The 20741-nt window shown below is 42.4% G+C and overlaps 1 protein-coding gene across 3 annotated transcripts in view; it reads left to right on the plus strand.

The window, feature by feature from the left end:
* Positions 1-19758, plus strand: part of LOC119978730 (plexin-A2-like) — a 512723-nt gene extending 492965 nt beyond the window's left edge. For all 3 annotated transcript variants that reach the window (XM_038820560.1, XM_038820562.1, XM_038820561.1), the window contains 3 exons: positions 7594-7806; positions 10051-10201; positions 14451-19758. In XM_038820560.1, coding sequence (XP_038676488.1) covers positions 7594-7806; positions 10051-10201; positions 14451-14546 — 460 coding nt within the window. In that variant the 3' untranslated portion in view covers positions 14547-19758. The remainder of the gene's footprint in view (positions 1-7593; positions 7807-10050; positions 10202-14450) is intronic.
* Positions 19759-20741: the final 983 nt, after the last annotated feature.

Consider the following 20741-nt stretch of genomic DNA (forward strand, 5'->3'; position numbering starts at 1 on the left):
CCACAGTCCAAAGAAGTGCAGGTTAGATGGATTGGCCATACTAAATTGCTCCTTGGTGTACAGGTTAGGTGGAGTTATGGGGTTGGGATGGGGCCTCGATAGGGTGCTCTTTCAGAGAGTCATTGCAGACTTAATGGGTCGAATGACCTCCTTCTGCACTGTAGGAATTCTATGAAAAGTAAATTTTCAAACCCAATTCATTGCCATTCTATTCATGCAGTAAGGAGGTAAGAAGTGATAATGTCACATAGAACATAGAACAGTACAGCACAGAACAGGCCCTTCAGCCCTCGATGTTGTGCCGAGCAATGATCACCCTACTTAAACCCATGTATCCACCCTATACCCGTAACCCAACAACACCCCCTTAACCTTACTTTTAGGACACTACGGGCAATTTAGCATGGCCAATCCACCTAACCCGCACATCTTTGGACTGTGGGAGGAAACCGGAGCACCCGGAGGAAACCCACGCACACACGGGGAGGACGTGCAGACTCCGCACAGACAATGACCCAGCCGGGAACCGAACCTGGGACCCTGGAGCTGTGAAGCATTTATGCTAACCGCCATGCTACCGTGCTGCCCCAAATTTCTTTAATTAAATCCCATCCTAGTCACATATTGCTTTAATTAAATCCCATCCTTTCCTAACAGTCTGATCTTCTCAATTGACTGTATCTCAATCAGTCTGAAAGGTCTCCATGGAATACCAGCAGCAAAAAAGTTGCATATTGCCTCTGCCAGTGGAAATTATTTATCCTTACTTAGGATCCTTATCCTTTGTATGAAGAGGTAGAGTTGGGCTAGAATTCCACCGCTTGTTAAACCAGTGCATCCTGAAGCTGGGCAGCAGGGAAGACCTTGACTTTGCTGTGGTGCCTGTTAAAATCTCTTCAATTTTCCCTCCATTTTAAGCCACCACGAGGAACTAATCCGCTTCAGGTGTTTGTCCTTTTACAACAATAGCAACTTGAATTTGTATAGCACCTTGTGGAACAGCAACATTGATGGAGGGAACATCCCAAAAGTATTTTTGGGAAGGGAAGGCAAAAAGCATATAAGTGAAATGTAGAAATGCAGAGACAACATGGGAGGGTGAGGAGAGATGGTCAGAGAATTGGTCAAAAAGATGGGTTTTGAGAAGATTAATAAAGGTAGAAGGAGATGTGGGCCAGATTTGCAGAGCAGCAGCAATGATGAGGGGATTATCGCTTTACTCGTAAATTCCCCAAATTCTGTGGTGCTGTGAATTTAATTTGGGGTCTTCCGATCCCAGATTTTACAAGAATGCGCAGCACAGCAATCGTCAGAAAAATCTGTCAGAGTGAAGTAGGTAAGACAGGATGCTCCCCCTTTTTTTGCATGCCTGCTGCCATATGCTAAATTTAAAGGTTCAATATTGGACTATTAGTGAATGGACAAATGGCTGCGTGAGTGAATGGGTAGGTTGGCAAGTGGGTAGTTGGGTCAGGTTGAATGGGGGGGCGGGGGTCATGATGAGGGGTGAGGCATGGGGATTTATGAGGTCGCGTCAGTGGAGCAGCTGAGGAGGTTGGGGTTTGGGAGGGCAGTTTCACAGGTATCAGACACGGTTTTAATCTGTCTACTATTTCCTGGATAACTATGGAGGGACTGTAGAGCTGACCAAAGTCTCCATCTAGCTTGGAGCCAGGGACATTTGTGGAGGGCCCTGTGGAGTAGGCAAATTGCCTATTGGAAATTTTAACTCAGGCAGTTCCTTTGATGGTCCATCGAGATCCTGGCGTGCATTTTAAGTAATATGCCCAGTTTCCTCCCACAGTCCAAATAGTCCTGTAAATAGTTGATGACTCCTACAATATTAATAGGCATTCATGACTCTGGAATTCATGAACAGGAGGGTGGCACAGTGGTTAGCACTGCTGCCTCACAGCGCCAGGGACCCGGGTTCGATTCCTACCTTGGGTGACTGTGTGGAGTTTGCACATGCTCCTCATGTCTGCATGGGTTTCCTCCCGGGTGCTCTGGTTTCCTCACGCAGTCCAAAAGATGTCCAGGTTAGGTGGAGTTACAGAGATAGGGCATGGGGAATGGGCCCAGGTAGAGTGCTCTTTCAGAGGGTCTTCTGCATTGGAGGGATTCTGTGGCATGGCCTCCTTCTGCACTACAGGCATTCTATGATTCTGTGAAGCAACAGGCAGCCAATGTATGTCAACAGGGGTGGGATACTGGCGAGTAGGAATTAAAGAAGGTTTCAGTTGGCTGAGATTTGCACAGATTGGAGTTAAAAGTGGAGGTGGTGGGTTGTAGAATGGTGATTAGCCAGAAAGCGGTGTCAAAGCATAGACATAAAAGCTGCTGCCTCTATTCTTCTGTTATGCTGCCTAATAAACTGTGCCCAAATACATTAAGCAATGATTTAGTTTATCCGAGGGTAGTGCATTAAGAATAGCAATTTTACTATATTGTAACCCTACAGGAAGAGCATTGGTTCCAATTTATCTTGTTAATTTGATGCTACAAGAAAAAACTTTAAAATAGATATAAAAGCCTGTCTCCCTCCATGACCAGTTTATTCAATGACTCACGGATTCGGTGCCCAATCTGAGCAGTTACCCAATCTCCAATCAGGCTATTACAGTTGGCCTCGGCGTTTTCCTGAGTGAAGGAAAAGTCGACCACAATTGCCAGTGTTGATGACTGTCTAGCAATAAACCATGGATTGTGATTGTCAGATGAGAATGTGATTCATTGTGTGTCTTATGGACACTCACCTTGCCTTGAGTTAATAGTTTGCCAGCTGTCAGGGTGTCATGTGAACAATGGTTAATGTGTGAGATATCAGCACTTAAAACACACTGCAACTCGAGTCCAATGCCTATTTGGGGGGATTGGGGTGGCAAAGAAAACTGCTGCATAATAGTGGGGGAAGGGATAATACATTTCTCAGCCTACAGCTTCGATTTTCAAGCTTTTCTGTGGTACCAGAACAAATGCAACTAGACATTTTATTTATTGGTTCATGGCAGTCGCTGGCTAGGCTAGCGTTTATTGCCCATCACTAATTGCCCTTGAGAAGGTGATGTTGAGCTGCCTTCTTGAACTGCTGCAGGCCATGTGGTGTAAGCAAACCCACAGAGCTGTTGAAAATAAGTTCCAGAATTCTGACCCAGCGACAGTGAAGGAACGGCGATATAGTTCCAAGTCAAGATGGTGTGTGTGTGTGTGTGACTTGGGAGGAAGGGAAACTTACAGATGGTGCTGTCGCCAAGCGGCTTTTACCCTTGCCCTTCTAGGTGGTAGAAGGCACGGTTTGGGAGGATGCTGCCGAATGAGCCTCGATGAGTTGCCACGGTTTGTCTTGTAGGTGGTGCACATTGTTGCCCCAGTGCACCGGCGGTGGAGGGGATGGTGAAGCGGGTGCCAGGAAGCAGGCTTCTATATTCTGGATGGTGTCGAGCTTCTTGAGTGTTGTTGGAGCTGCACTCATCTAAGCAAATGGAGAGTATTCCATCGCACTCCTGACTTGTACCTTGTTGGTGATGCTCAGGCTTTGAGGAAATGGACACTCCACTTCTGCTGATCTAAAAAAAAATGAATACTTAAGCTTAAAAATTCAATCAGAATTCTGCTGAGACTAATATTTATTCATTTAAAATGGGGAGTACTTTTAAAAAGTAAGCTCCATGGCAGTTCTTCTCCTGTAAAGTCAAGTAGCTTTAACCCTAAGAGCAATACTTTTTTTTTCAAAATGTGTCTAAGACAGTGCTTGTTGCATTTCATTGTTACAAGTTATGTTCTTGTTGGTCATGGGATTATGAATATTATCACCTCTTATTCATCCACTTCCTGACACCATGTGTTTCCTTCTCAGATCTGTGTTATGATTAGCAGGCTGCCTTGACAATCCATTTTAAATAAATCCAGTGGTCAATCCCAATATTGATCTTGCGTTCTCGACAAATGTGGAAGAAGCAGATAATAAAACTAATTAAAGCTATGTTTTTTTTTCTATTTTTCTAATTACTCCTTTCCTATCATTTCTGCAACATTGGGTTATTGCAGCTGAGGAGGGTAAATATGCAGTTCCAGTTGATTGGGAATGGCTAGGGAAATTGCAAATGCACTAGTGAAAATTTACCAAAATTCACTAGACTCTGGGGTGGTCCCGGTGGATTGGAAATGAGCAAACATGACACCACTGTTTAAAAAAGGAGGTAGGCAGAGAGCGGGTAATTATAGGCCAGTGAGCTTAACTTCAGTAGTAAGGAAGATGCTGGAATCTATCATCAAGGAAGAAATAGCGAGGCATTTGGACAGCAATTGTCCCATTGGGCAGACGCAGCATGGGTTCATAAAGGGCAGGGCGTGCCTAACTAATTTAGTGGATTTTTTTGAGGACATTACCAGTGCAGTAGATAACGGGGAGCCAATGGATGTGGTATATCTGGATTTCCAGAAAGCCTTTGACAAGGTGCCACACAAAAGGTTGCTGCATAAGATACAGATGCATGGCATTGAAGGTAAAGTAGTAGCATGGATAGAGGATTGGTTAATTAATAGAAAGCAAAGGGTGGGGATTAATGGGTGTTTCTCTGGTTGGCAATTAGTAGCTAGTGATGTCCCTCAGGGATCCGTTTTGGGCCCACAATTGTTCACAATTTACACAGATGATTTGGAGTTGGGGACCAAGGGCAATGTGTCCAAGTTTGCAGATGGCACCAAGATAAGTGGTAAAGCAAAAAGTGCAGAGGATACTGGAAGTCTGCAGAGGGATTTGGATACGTTAAGTGAATGGGCTAGGGTCTGACAGATGGAATACAATGTTGACAAATGTGAGGTTATCGATTTTGGTAGGAATAACAGCAAACGGGTTTATTATTTAAACGATAAAATATTAAATTATGCTGCTGTGCAGAGAGACCTGGGTGTGCTAGTGCATGAGTCACAGAAAGTTGGTTTACAGGTACAACAGGTGATTAAGAAGGCAAATGGAATTTTGTCCTTCATTGCTAGAGGATGGTGTTTAAGACTAGGGAGGTTATGCTGCAATTGTATAAGGTGTTAGTGAGGCCACACCTGGAGTATTGTGTTCAGTTTTGGTCTCCCGACTTGAGAAAGGACATACTGGCACTGGAGGGTGTGCAGAGGAGATTCACTAGGTTAATCCCAGAGCTGAAGGGGTTGGATTATGAGGAGAGGTTGAGTAGACTGGGACTGTACTCGTTGGAATTTAGAAAGATGCGGGGGGATCTTATAGAAACATATAAAATTATGAAGGGAATAGATAGGATAGATGCGGGCAGGTTGTTTGCACTGGCGGGTGACAGCAGAACTAGGGGGCATAGCCTCAAAATAAGGGGAAGTAGATTTAGGAGTGAGATTAGGAGGAACTTCTTCACCCAAAGGGTTGTGAATCTATGGAATTCCTTGCCCAGTGAAGCAGTTGAATCTCCTTCATTAAATGTTTTTAAGGTAAAGATAGATAGTTTTTTGAAGAATAAAGGGATTAAGGGTTATGGTGTTCGGGCCGGAAAGTGGAGCTGAGTCCATAAAAGATCAGCCATGATCTCATTGAATGGTGGAGCAGGCTCAAGGGGCCAGATGGCCTACTCCTGCTCCTAGTTCTTATGATTGTTCAATACATCAGTCCTGATGAGAACTCAAAAGGGTTGCGATATCATGAAAGTTCAGTGCATCTTGTCAGTGGTATTTCAACACAGCCACCATATTATCGTATTCCTTCCATGTTGGGTATTAATTGCCTGGCGGCAGCCAGCTGAGGTCCCGTGCCGGGCAATCTCCAGCCAATCCAAAATATAGTTTGGAAACAAGGGAAGACAGGCTATGGCGATGGATTCCCGACACACGCAAGTTGTGACTTGCTTCGGTGATACATTCCTTTGGATACTGCGGGAGCCTGTGAGACGCCAGTGACAGGTGTCCCTTCCTGCGCCTGCTGCTGCTTGACTGAAGATAGACTACAGGAATTCAACAGCCAGAAGTACTTGTGCTATTGCATTCAATGCAGGATACGTTTTAATGTCCTAACTAGCAAAGTGGCACCGTGGTTACCACTGCTGCCTCACAGCTCCAGGAACCCGGGTGCAATTCCAGCCTTGGGTGACTGTCTGTGTGGAGTTTGCACTTTCTCCCCGTGTCTGCGTGGGTTTCCTCCAGGTGCTCCGGTTTCCTCCCACAGCCCAAAGATGCGCAGGTTAGGTGGATTGGCCATGCTAAATTGCCCCTTGGTGTCCAAAAGGTTAGGTGGGGTTACGGGGATAGGGTGGAGGGGTGGGCTTGGATGGGGTGCTCTTTCCAAGGGCTGGTGCAGACTCGATGGGCCAAATGGCTTCCGCACTGTAAATTCTATGATGACACAAAAGATGCTTTGGAAGCTGCATCAAGCTTAAATATGTGTCAAAGTAAGGTTCCAATTGAGCAACTGTCGTATGTTAGTAGGCAAGCTGCCTGTGCAAAAGTGGGTTGTGTGAAACCAGCCTCATGGTGCGAGTTAAACATTAGTTTACCAAAGCTGGAGCCAGTTTCCCAATACACTCGCATTTTTTGCCAGTTTCCACCTCCACCCACACACAAACTCCGTTCTTTTTTCCCTTGTTATTTGCAGCTGCTCTTCCAGTTATCGTGACCCTGCCCTAGAGGGTTCCATCCCAAAATCCCTGCAACACTTCATTCCGCTTATTCTCTTTCCTCCAGCTTGTGTTTCATTCCCCAATCTTCCCAATGTTAGAATCAGCCAATAAATGCAAGTGGGGTGATGATGTACAGATTAATTCTCTGTTAAATGTTGACATGAGAAGAGTCTTATTATGTGATCGAAACTAAATGTGGAATTTTGTGATTAAACAATTGAGCCCATTTAAATTTGAACCCTGTTGTTGGTAATTCACCCCCACCCCCCACCCCCCCTCCACTGTGTCTCCAGTTGTTGATCTGGCAGAGAGAAGGGTTAACGGAGGGAACTGAAGCCTACTCTCACCGAGATGATGTTCTGGCCTCAGCAGTGGGAGATTATCTTCCCAGAGCCGCCCACCCACCTCCAACCCAACAAATAGATTTCTGCCTTTGCTGCTTATCCCTAATTCCCATCTGCCGCTGTATTCCTTTGTCTCATCCCCTCACCCTGGTGCTGTACACCACTCCAGTTATAAACTCAGTTTTGCCTAAGTACGGTACTTGTCGTTAACTTGTGCAACATTGGGCAGCACGGTGGCCTAGTGGTTAGCACAGCAGCCTCACAGCGCTGAGGTCCCAGGTGCGATCTCGGCTCTGGGTCACTGTCCATGTAGAGTTTGCACATTCTCCCCGTGTTTGCGTGGGTTTCACCCCCACAACCCAAAGATGTGCAGGGTAGGCGGATTGGCCAAGCTAAATTGCCCCTTAATTGGAAAAAATAATTAGGCAATCTAAATTTTTTTTAAAAACTTGTGCAACATTATGGAAGGTCAGCCAGCATTAAAAACATATGATCGGAATTCAGCGACTGTGTTTGAATGTTGTCAGCTGACACAGTGACACGTGACCCAGTTTCAGTGATGTGATTATCCTGCAATTGCACTCAAACCCATGTGTTCCTTTTCTCTTTTGCAGTTTACCATTACGATTTTGGGTCAATGTGATTAAGAATCCGCAATTTGTCTTTGACATTCACAAGAGCAGTATTACAGATGCATGCCTATCCGTGGTGGCACAGACATTCATGGACTCGTGCTCAACATCTGAGCACCGACTCGGCAAGGACTCTCCATCGAACAAATTGTTATATGCCAAGGATATCCCCAACTATAAGAGCTGGGTTGAGAGGTTAGTATATACTGGCATCGACCCTGGGTCAGTATTGATCAGGCTTCATTTATGAATAGAGAGCATGGCATGTGATATAACTGATGACATGTGAATTGAGTGCTGCTTAATGGAACATGTTCGTTAGCTGGGTGCCATTAACAGATTGAAACTGACGTGCTTTGTTCACTGTAGCAGGAAATGGAGCACTGCCATTAAACCCCATTGCTGCAAGCTTTCCACTAGAGCAAAATGGTTTTGACTGATCCCTATTGAAGTTCCATTATATTTATTAGAACAGTTTCAGAACTCTCTGTGATGAACCTCTAATTCAATTTTTTAAAAACAAAGTGCTTTGACAGTCCCTGGGAGTTTGCAGTAACCAGGTTTAACTGTTTAAATTAAGTTGACTTTAGGTCAACATGTGCTGCAAAACAATCATTTTGCACATCACATTGTAGTGTAGTGTCTTGAGGCACGATGCATTTGCACGCCAATATTGCTGTTGTTTAATAGAATGGGAAATCAAACATTTTTAATGTGAATGCCCCATTCAGTAATTGTGTGAAACTGCAAACTTCTTTATTTTAACCTTATTCACAGCATTGTGCCCCATTATAATCGCTTCTGATTTCAGTCCCACTTTACAGCATTCAATCTCTAGGAAATGTTGCTCAAATGTAAAAGTAAAATACTGCGGATGCTAGCAATTGGAAATAAAAATAGGAAGTGCTGGGAATAGGCAGCAGATCAGACAGCATCTGTGGAGAGAGAAAAGCAGAATTAGTGTTTTAAATCGGCGGTGCTGCCCTCTTCTGCTATTTCCACAACTTTCTGTTTTTATTGACGTATAAATGTATACCGATTCAAGCATAAAATGAGTCCTGCTTATTTATCTCCGTGGCTCAACAGTTGGGTATTGTTACGAAAGAAAAAATGCTGGAAAATCTCAGCAGGTCTGGCAGCATCTGTAGGGAGAGAAAAAAAGCTAACGTTTCGAGTCCAAATAACCCTTTGTCAAAGCTAACAGACGGAGAAAGTGGGAAATATTTATACTGTGGAGTGAGAATGAAAGATGAGAAGTGGGATATTGTTGCTCCCTTCATTTCTGGTGGACTAATAATTTTCTAGAAAAGGACACATTGACAAAGGTTCATTTTTAGTTCCTTGTGGTCCACGTGAATGACTTAGCAGGTTGAGGTCAATTGCCACAGAATTACCAGTTTGTAGATTTGGGCTGGTTAGTGTTTGCTTTTGTCAACATTTCCATCACTGTAAATCACATTCCTTTGTTCCTAAATGGCGAGGATATACACGGGAATGCTGCAAACAGCTTCCTGCATGGGAAAGTGCATGTAGGTGGGCTTCTTGCTTCAAGAATGAATTGCTTCCTCGTTTGTCTTGGTTTGCCCTAAATGTGCCTCGCGCATTCATCACGCGCATTAGCTTCGTAAACTGTTGATCGCCTGTGATCAATTAATCCACATTTCAAAGTGCGAAAGGAAAGTGAAAGATTCAGAAATGGGGATTAATTAATGAATGAAAGTAGCTCTGTAGTCCCCATTCAAATAACTGGAAGGCAGAGCTCTGAAATCTGCTGACAGTGTGATTTCACTCGTGCAGCGCAGGGCATTCCAGATGTCTGGGGGCAGTTTTCATTGTTGTCATTAATCACAGTTGCAGTCTGCGTCCGCACAATATTATTTTTTTCCCCATTTGCATTCAAATGTGCCCGCAGGCAGTCCCCGCCTGATTTCTCTTACCCTATTCGTCAGTGTGCGTGCTGTAAAATATAATTCTAATGGGGTTTATGTCAATGGCCTATTTGCCCGCAATTGATTTTTTGATTCTGAGCTGTCGGCTGTCCAGGTATTATCTGTGTGTGATTACATTTGTATATAATAAAACCTTTCCAGTGCAGCAGTAGATCTCATTGACTTTGGGTAGGAGCCCAACATTTCACGGTCAGTACAGGTGCTTCCAAGATTTTTTTTAGTGTGTCCTACAAGTGGAATGAACTTGATGCTGCTAATCGCATGGCAGAATTTGGCTTCAAATTCCATTATCAGCATGTAATTAGTAGATATTGACTTGTTTGTCCCAGCATCAAAGTAAAGTTGATTTTCATCCAATTCTTTTGGCCCATTTACCTGCTGTCCTTCCATGCGGAGAATATACATTGGGAGACAGATAATTAATTCTGGACGTTATTGCTTATATTGTGCAAATAGGCTGCTGGTGAAACACATATCTTTTGTTTTAAAGGTACTACGCTGATATTGCTAAAATGTCTGCAATTAGTGACCAGGATATGAACGCTTACCTGGCGGAGCAGTCCCGTTTGCACGTGAATGAATTTAACATGCTGAGTGCATTGAACGAAATCTACTCTTACGTTATTAAATACAGTGAAGAGGTTAGTGCACAAAATACTGCTACTATACTCTGGCCACACTACTGGCGTGAGGAGGTCTGGCCTAGTGTAAGTTTAATGGTTCTTCCAATTGTCAATGTACATTGATGCCATTAATTGTATCATCGACCCTGTCATTTTCCCCGCCAACACTCATCCTAAATACTGAACCTTCTGAGTTTTGAATGCTTTTGCCGACTTTGCCACATAAGCATCTTTGCTTTTTAAGGTACACTTTGGGTGGAATTTTCCAGCCAAAATCCATTGACCTGATGGGAAATCTTCTCCACTGCCAAGGTGGGGGCACTAGAAAATCCAGCCTTTAGTCAAATTTTTTATGTATGGAATTGTTGCATTCCTGATTAACAATTGAAAATGTGATTCACTCCATGGAAATGTCAAAATAGTTGACTTTTTCTCCACTTAGAAGGCTGCATTATAACATTGCAGCTAATTTTCAAGTCAATTTTCCCAACTTTCAAAATATCATGTCATCTTCACTTGCACTCAAAGCACCTTAGGACCTAGTTGGAAAGTGTCTGACATTACATTGAAGCTCGATTGAACTTTAGTAGTCATTAGTTACCAGACTGAATTACCATGATTGGAGAGCACGTTATAAAATGCATTTGATAAAGCAGGGATTATCCTTTATGTTGATGTGGTTTACTGCTGCAAATCATTTAAATGCAATGATCTTCTCAATTGGGGGGAGGGATTAGTGTATCTGGCCCCTGAATCATTTCTTAAGTCGTTCTCATGAAGCTTCCTTGGGCCTTAAATTTGCACTGATTAAGAAGCCAGCAGAAAGATAAAATCATTTTCTTACCAAATAAATGATAGTCCTTGTGGTACTTCATTAGCAGTGTTAATGAACATCATTTACTATGCTATCCACTGACTAAAACTGTAATTTCACCGCAAACAGGTACCAATGTAGAAAATTCTCATTATTACAAATTACCACCATTCTCAACATTTTATGCTTGTTATCTGGAGCGTTGGCTTTGCATTAGCAATGCTTTAGTTGCATATTAAGCATTTGAGTATAATTTGCTCCAAATAAAGCAAAATTGTATTTTACTTCATTTGAAGCCTGCTGCACAGGAATCTGATGGGATAATATTCATTTGGAATATGTTCAGACCATCATTATCTCTGAGTATATTATTCTGGGCAAAGTATTCTGTATTGCTTAGGAAGGTGGTCTTCTAATTAAGGCTCTGGGAACACTTCTCCCCCAACCTATGCTTATTCTATGTGCTTCTAAGCCTACAGTATATCAATACAGGAGACACATGCAGCATAGAATACCATATGGGATCAAAATGTGAGCGTGTCACTAATAATATCCTGAAATTAAAATTGTAGTCAGCTAATGCCACAACGGAACCAGAAGTTGGGACTTATTTCCAAGGTGAAACCATCTAGCTGGAAGTAATTTATTTGATCTGGAAAGCTGTGTTTTTTTTTCGTATTTAAAATAATTTAGATAGGTATGAGTGAGGAAGATCATTCAAATTATTTGACCGTATCCATCCAGAAAAGCAAATGAATGTTTACATCATGGTTCCTAACCGATTTTTGTCTCTGCTGTCGGAGGAAGTCAACACTAGATGTGACCTAAAGGACATTGGAACAGGAGTAGGCCATTTAGCCCTTCAACCTGTTCCACCATTCAGTGAAGTTACAGCTGATCTGTGACTCAACTCCATGAGCCTCTCTGTGGCCCACAGCCTTTAACACCTTTAGCAAACAACATTCTATCAATCTCCATTTTGAAGTTAACAGTTGATCTCGTACCAATTTCGATTCGCAGAAGAGAGTTCCAAACTTTTATCGTTCTTTGCATGAGGACTTGTTTATCCTCGCAAAGCCTGGCTATAATTTTAGACTGTACCTTCCATGAGACTCACTAACGCGCATAAATAATTTCTCTTTATCCACCCTATGTAGGTTTTAAGGTTGATGAGTTCTTTCCCAGGCCAATGAGGACTGCAGTCAGCTTGAATCACTTCATCAAGCTCTTTCCTCTCGAGCGATTTCTCTTCTCAAGAGCCTGTTTTTAACCATTTACTTAGACATTTGGTTTAGGTATCCACCATTAGATCCAACCGTATCAGAAATTTATGTGCTAGAGATACGTCCTTGGCAGAGAGAACAGGCTGAATTACTATTAAGCTATTATGGTGGTTGGGACCAGCTGGTTTTCAAACAGATTGGCTTCAGCAGTCACATGATGTGGAATTTTACGCTCGTTGAATAGACCGGAGAGGTCACTCTCAATCTTGCTTTTTGACTTGAACGGTTTTTCACTGCAGAGCCTCGTCAGCTTCTCTTCGATAACCAGGTTTCTCTGGCCTTGGAGATAACAGGCCTGACTTGTGTTTTTCAGGCAGCAAGCTGTTGTGGAAGCTTTATTCATAAGATGTTTAAAATATTCAATGCATTTCTTGAGATGTTATAATTTTGCGAGACAGAAATTTCTTATACCTATCTGTTCCTCGTAATATATTGAAAACTTCAATCAAATCACCCCTTAACCTCAGAAATTCTGGAGATATAAACCTAGTTTGTTAAATATCTCTTGCACGGCCAATAAATCCTTCTGAGGTGTCGTCCTGCTCAGAATACGCGAGGTGTGGTCTGACCAGGGCTTTGAGTAGTTGAAGCATGACTTCTACCCCCTTATAATCTGGAAACAAATGCCAGCATTCCATTAGCCTTTTTTTTGATTATTTCCTGTTCTTGTCTGTGACATTTTCTGGATCAATGTACCTGGATCTCTAGTTCTAAGAGTGATAATTTTCCACACCAGAGATTCTGAAATGTCCTGTCCTTTTCTTAATTCTTCCATTCTTGACCCTTTCCCTTCTCAGTGACAGGGATGCCCTTTGTCCTCTCACTTTTTGTTTCCAGATTCACATGATCAAATGTTATTCGTACAATGTGATGCCCACAGTGAAACACATCTTTTGCTTCCCTCTGCCTAGTGTTTATCCTACTACAATAGCAAAGCACCACACATTCATCCACTCTCTTTCCCCAATATTGGCCAGGACCCCACATGCTCCCTACATGTTAGACGTTAATTTGGGGACCTAACTTTAGGAATGACCTGGTCTATGGAGCGAATACAGAGAAAATTTACTTAGATAAAATCAGCAATCTGGAATTTGTATTTTTCAGGAGACTAGAGTACAGAGAAAGTTAAGACGAGATCTGATGGAGGTATTCAAAATAATGAGAGGTGATGAAGGGAAAAGCAAAGTCAGTGTGTAAAGGGTATAAACTTATCATCAAAAGAAGAGAGACATTTTTTCACCCAGAGACTGTTAAGGTGTTAAATGCCAGCTCAAGAATGCAGAAGCAAAGTCCATGGTGGTTTAGATGGGAAATAGATAAGTGTTTGAAACATATCAAAAGAGTTTGGAGAAGGCAACGCATGAGGTTGGGATAAGTGACTGGATCATGTCAGCGCCTGGTCTTCTGAGCCGACATCTCCAGCACTTTGAGATATAGACACTTTTTCAGGTGAACGTCAACACCTTGGGACTTGTCAGGTTTTTTTTGTCATTTCAGGATAAGGTATATTTCCAGTACTTTGTTTCTAATTTGGAATTTCTATCATTTGTCCTTTTAATTGGAAATTAAGGCATATGGAGCAGATTGTGTAAATGTGATTAGGTATATTCGCTTGGATTGAGGATAGATGCTAACATGGATTGGTTGGGTTGAACCAGCTGTTTGTGTTGTCACTTATGTGTATTTCTATGAATTGGAATAGTATTGTCACAAATTGAGAAATGTTGAGGAATGGAATTTAATGGACCTGCCATGATGCAGGAACCTCCTTGGAGGATAATGAAGAGTTCCTGAAGTTGCTCTGAACTTCCATTGTTTTGCTTTTCCCCACTTACCTGGCTCATGGTTCTTGAAACATCTGCCTCGGGCAACAGCACCGGACTGCATGATTGGTCCATCAGCATATCTATGTCACCGTTCCCTCATGCACAATGCCAGCTGCCAACCCAAGAGAAGAAGCCCCAAATTCTCCTGGCATTAAACCATAGCCACTCATCTTTGGAGAGAAATGTTAAACCCAATATGCACTCGAATCATCTTAGCAGTCTCTGCAATGCTGATTTGAGCTGAACTGTCAATTTTTAGGTTTACCGCTGATGAAACATCTTTTGATTAAATGCTGTTTTGACTGTATTACAGTCTCACTTTTCTCTTCCCTTTTTATTAGATAACCGCTGCTTTGGAGCAAGATGAACAAGCGCGGAGGCAACGGCTGGCATATAAAGTAGAGCAACTGATTGTCGCCATGTCACTGGAGAGTTGAGAGCTATATTGTCAGGACCTTGTGGCTGAACAATGAACTCATTGGAGAAAGAGAAGCCGTCAGAGGGGGAGAGCAAAGCATGGATCATGTGGTTAAATGCTATGTCCAAAGTTGCACAATACCAAGTGGCTGGCATGGCCATTTTTTGTTTGAAAGGTGTCGGATACCTCTTCGTTTTGTTTTTCTGTGAGTACGGCTGTGTTTCAGTGTACTACCTTTAGTCGACTAGCAACCAGGGCTGAGATAACCTGGAGTACAATGGTTTATGTTTACAAAGGATAACCTTTGGGAGCTACAGCTATATTTGTGGTGAGGTTACTGCTAATTTGAACAGGACCTGATGCGAATGAGCATTACAGGCAACTTATGTGGCCACGAGCAAGAGAGGATATGTGAAATCAGCACCATACCGCAGAATTCTACCGTTACCCACCCCCACCCACCAGAAGGAGTCAATTTCAACCAGAGCAGCATCACGCACAGTTGAATAACCAAAGCCCCATCCAGCAAGATGGGATTGGTTCGAGGCCAACGCACCCCAGAAAGAGCAGCAGACTTCTCAAATTGAAACGTATTATTTGGGCTCCAGAATTTTGCCTTTCTGAAATCAGTGCCATCCCTGTATCATCATGTATTAAAGGGCATTCGTGAACTTTACATCGAGACAGAAACCATGAATGCACATCTTTGTGTGTGTGTGTGTGTGGGTGGGGGGAAACAAACAATCATCCCAATGGGTTTGTCATTTTTTAAGAACGCATTTTCCTGCTTTTATTTTTTACAAATCCAAGTTCCGTCAGTGCTGCTATTTAGTCAAACTACTCCATCTTGTAAAAGCAGTCGGTAAGGGTCAATGTAAGGTTTATACAGGGCTTTCTCCTTTATTCTAACTTCCTGAATGTAACATTGTGGCTCAGTTGAAGACTCAAAGAAATTGTACAGGAAAATCTGTCACCTTCGCACGTTGTTCAATGATCCTGTAAATCACAATCGTGTCATTTTAGTGATCCCTACCACAGTGCTTAATTTCACCTTTACAAGGCATTACATGTTTAATGGGTTTTCTACCAAACTGTGGTGTGAAATAAAGAAAAGGAATTTGGAGAAATTTCTCACCTCAGCGGGGGATTCGCTCTTTTTGTCTCGTCCTTTCATCAAATCAAATCACAAGGAAGGAGCTAATGGAGGTATTGGTCAAACCACAGTTCCAGAGGCAATATCCTCCATCCAAAGTTGATCGGTTGTCGAAATCTGCATCAGTAAAATGTGAATCAGGTGGGAAAAGGTGAACATGAAACAGCTGACAATCTATGTGAGCAGCTGTATAGCCTTCAGTGAGAGTATCATACCACAAAACTTTGCCATCTCCTTGCTCCCGCTTGATCATTTAAAGCCTGCTTGAAAGATAACAATGCTGTTTGCCGAGTATCAGTGTTGTTGTCTTGGCTTCTACGTGTGCACGTTGGTGGATTTGTGGCACTATTGATGATATTTGGAAGTTGCCGCGCAACATAATTATGCTTTGGGTTTGTAGAGTTGCCACAAGTCATCTGAGGAGAATTAAAATAGTTCTCCAAAGGGAATACAATTTTCCTATTGTCTTCTTTCCATCTCCCCTTTCTCACTTACTGCCTTTATCTCCCTATTTAGTTGGTAACGTGGACAAAACATGTCTGTACTTCTCAAGTACGTTCAGTCTGAGCATCACTTCCTGGTCAGCCTAGCAGGAAGTTCCAGCTAGGAAGCAAAGCGGGCTTGTACCTCAGATGCGAGAGGCTTTGCTTTCCGCTTAGATGTGAGTGAGTACAGTGGAACTGTACCCAACCAGATGTTCTGGCACAGGATAGGCCTGTACTTTCAACACATGGTGCGAAGCAAGCATCATGAATGCTTTGCTACCAAAGACTTTATTTTAAAAACATTTCATTCTGTATCTGCAAAATGGATACTGTCTCTTGACATCAAATATCTACAACAGTTTGCCTAAAAATTCTCCCCAACCAGTCTTCTTTTCAATTTTGCATTGAATAAACCAAAGGTTTTAAAAGTGCATGTCCTAGTGCCACAAAGTGTATAGATGTTGTAAATATTAATCATACCTCAGTGTGGGATCAAAATCCCAGAACTGCTTTTTATTGCTGTTGTCATTGTTTCTCTCGTAATTCGATTCTTATACAAAGAAGTGGATAGTGTTATTTGCACATTTGTGAAAAGATGTTAATGGTGTTTTGATACGGTTCAACCTGATGTTTCAAAAGCGTGGATCAGTAACGAAAACAAAAAAAATTGAGCGTCAATGTCTTGAGGATTGACGGCACTTGATCCCATGCAACAATTTCATTTGGAAAATTGGTCTTTTCATTTGTTTGTCATGTTATTAGTCATAACCCAACATAATGCAGCTCATAGAGTGGGGGGAGGGGGGGTGATGTAAATGAGGCTGAGGAGTCATTAAGCAGACATGCAGATGCTATTCCTTTATGTGCCATTCAGCCCTGCAGGGTGCGGTTCATGTTCGGAGGACAATATCTTCATGCAAAGAATAAAGGACACTACCTTCACTGAATAGTTTGTCTTTCAGTAGTGGAACCAGGGAGGGGTCGAGCTTTTCTTTTTACACAGTATGTGTGTAATTTAAATGTGCAGCCCTTTAAAGTCTTTAAAGCCGTGTTTGAAATGTTGAGAGGGTGTGCAGCCTGAGTGGGGAATTTTGGGTTGGTGAACAATCAGATGGCTTACAGGACCCCCCCCCCTCCCCCCGCTACTCCCGGCCACCGCAGTCACTTCAAGATCAGCCAATTTTGGATACCAGTCTGCTAATTTCACACTTAAATTCCCATTGCTACCTTGAGTCTGATGCAAAAACAAATCCGCAATGAAGATATCACCGTGACTCAGCTGCGGAGTGCCCAGCCAGCTATATCTGCCTCTCCGAACACCTCAACCCTTCAACCTTAGCTCCATCCTTGCTACCTTTTATTCTATTACACGATGAAACAAAAAATAAAGGGAAGCTTGATGATGGACATTTGAATGAATATCACAGGCAAGATTTTAACTCCATATCTATTCACTTGCATAATTAAAATTGGGCTGCACAAAGTCTATCTTACACTTATTAGCTGGCAGAATAAATCATGATGCTTCAGATGCTGCCATCTACCGTTGGAGGGGAATAACAGTTCGTAACTATTTTTGAACACAAAGTAAGAAACCAACTGGCCACTCCTGAAAGTATTAATAGGAAATCCTTTTCCACTTCTGCTAAAACTTGAACATGTTCCAAACTGAATACTGTAGCATATTCGTGGTCCCACAGCTGCAGAACCAGTGACTCTCGAGCCATGTTGTCTCAGTTCCTTTCTTTCTTAACACATTTTTTTGCATTTACTACTTCAGTGTTAATGGTGTTGCTCAGTGCTGACAGGCAGACCCTGGGTGCTGGTAGTCTTGTGATTTTTGGATAGTCTGTTGATTGTGGGGTCATCCAACTCTGAACCATTGTCCAACTTTCCAGCAATGATCCACCAGACAGTGACCAAGAATGGAGGGTTAATCCATAGAAACTGATACCGAGCATAATAACACACCATCATCCCGCCGATGCCTAGCTGATTCGGGAGAATGGACCTGTCTGGGGTGTTCTATTATGTAATACACCTGCGAGTGTGTCTACCAAGTAAGACACTGGCAAAACATGTGTTGAAATATGGAACAAAATAAAATGTACAGTGGAATCCAGTACCGGTGCAGTTGATTGGGTGGATTAAAGAGGTGACTAGAATCAGATCTGCAAGTAACAGGACAGCTAAATCATTGCTTGGTTAGAAATTTGGAGCGTGATAACAATCTGTGAATGTCAAGACCTTGTCACAAATTGGAATGTATCACATTAGCATGTTGAGTAGGTGCACTCAACTGTACACTGGTTTCTGGTTAAATTCTGAAATGTTTAATCATAGCCCTCATTTAAGCAATAATCGAGAAGCCTGGATACAGTAGCTTGCAATTAAGGGCAATCAGTCAGGCTGCTTCTCAGTTACCACCTACTGAGCTCCCATGCATCCATGATTACTATTCAATAATACCTTAAACGCATTTGTTCTAGAATCCTTCATCACAAATTGGTTATTGACATTTATGTAACTTCAGACAATATTTGAAATTCTTTAGGATGCACAGCGAAGAAAATTCACTCAAGTACATGATATCCCAAGTTTGTTGGTTCAGTGTGTCAGAAATTGATGTGAAATTGACATTCCGATAATTTGAAACAGGACACGGCAATGTTAACATAAATACAGAGCAAGTAACTATAACGTATCTCCATCTTCAGATATTCAGACGTGGTTAGACAACCCAGAACACACAGTATTGAAGAGGTTTCTAAAAAGTAACGTAAGGAAAAACGTAAAACAAATTCTTGCAGAACTATTGCAGCCAGCACTTTTCCAAAGATTGACAAGGTTTAAAAAAACAGGACAGTACAGTGATTAAAGTGAGTGATTACCGGGCAGCATGGTGGCACAGTGGTTAGCATTGCTACCTCATGGCGCCAAGGTCCCAGGTTTGGGCCACTGTCCATGTGAAGTTTGCACATTCTCCTTGTGTTTGCGTGGGTTTCGCCCCCACCATCCAAAGATGTGCAGGTAGGTGGAACTAAAATTGCCCCTTAATTGGAAAAAATGAATTGGGTACACTAAATTTATAAAAACCAAAACAAAAGTGAGTTATTAAATGCAGGTTCACACAAGGAAAATGGATGCAAAGCATACCATTTTGTATCCCTGTGTTTCCTTATTAGTACAGCTAAGACAACTTCAGACAAGCTTTATTATTAAGAGAGAACGTAGAGCTGTACAAAGCTGGCATCAATAGATTTTAACTGGTTTCATCAATAATTTATCTTCTGAGTTATCTCCAGCATCTGTGTATTCAGAGTATCCCTCACCTTTAATGTCTGACCTCCATTTCTGACCCTTTGCCTATCTCACAATGAAACACTGGAGTTCTGTGTTACACAAAGGAGAGTACATTGTCATGTCAGCTCAAAACGAAAAGAGAGATGTGTGAGAGAAAAAAACAGTAAACTATTTAAAATTGGTCCTGTTTGTTATATTGTGTACCTATTGTAAATACGAATCACTCCTATTTTGCAAGCCAGAATCACTTTGTACTGTTGTTGTAGATAAATAAAGGTAACTTGATAAAACATTACCGAATATATTATTTGGGGGGTTTTCAAAGTGTGGGTCGCGACCTGCGGGTGGGTGTCTGAAGGGTCATGGCGTTCCCGAAAAGAAAGAGTGGTTCTCGCTGCGCCCATCAGCCGCTATCGCAAAGTTTCCCAATGGCAACATCCAGAAGCCTACAGGGAAAATTCTGCCTAATGTATCAATTTGGTCCTCTAGAGGGAGCAATTATTTGACGGAGGAAAGGAATGAGCAAAGCAAATTATTATCTGGCAGAAAAAGTAACAGTGTGATGGCGGTTTCTAAGTGTCTCCTTGTAGTCACAATGATGGGAGAGTTTGAATCCCCGAAGAATTTTTGAAACTGATTGCAGCTCAATATCATGGCATCTGAGCAATGTCGCCAATGAAACTAATAATATTATGGGGGTATTTTTAAATGTCGCTCCAATAAACTCGCAGTTTCCCCCTCCCCCACCACCACCACCACCCCTTTCCCGACGGTGGCTCCACTTCACAAACCATGTCCCGCCTTCGCCCTCTCCTTCATTTTGGTCAAAGCTGTGACCCAAGAGTTCACCCAGTGCTTCCGTCCCCTGGCCATGGACCCCATGTGCTCTTCACTGACTCAGAATGATTGGTGAACGGCATCAAGGGGACCATACACGAACTCTGAGAGACCATCCTGCAGCAGAACAAGACTTTCGTGAATCAGAAGGAGACTATCAGAGAGCTCAACGCCAAGCTCAGCAGATGTGAGAGCCAGATTATTTCAGAGCACAAACCCAGGTTCAGGGAGCAGTAAGAATACTCTAGGAGATCTCTCTCTAGCTCAAGTGGAGACATTAAATCAACTTGGACAAACTTTACAATCACTCAAAACACCTGGAGAATTGAGGTAAATCAACGTTGAAACAAAACTTCTAAATTTTGTCAATCTAGATTAGAATTAAAAATAAATGTGGAGACGACCCAATCAGGCATTGGGACAATGACCGAGTAGA

This window comes from Scyliorhinus canicula, chromosome 15 (assembly GCF_902713615.1).
Source record: "Scyliorhinus canicula chromosome 15, sScyCan1.1, whole genome shotgun sequence".
Lineage (NCBI taxonomy): Eukaryota > Metazoa > Chordata > Chondrichthyes > Carcharhiniformes > Scyliorhinidae > Scyliorhinus > Scyliorhinus canicula.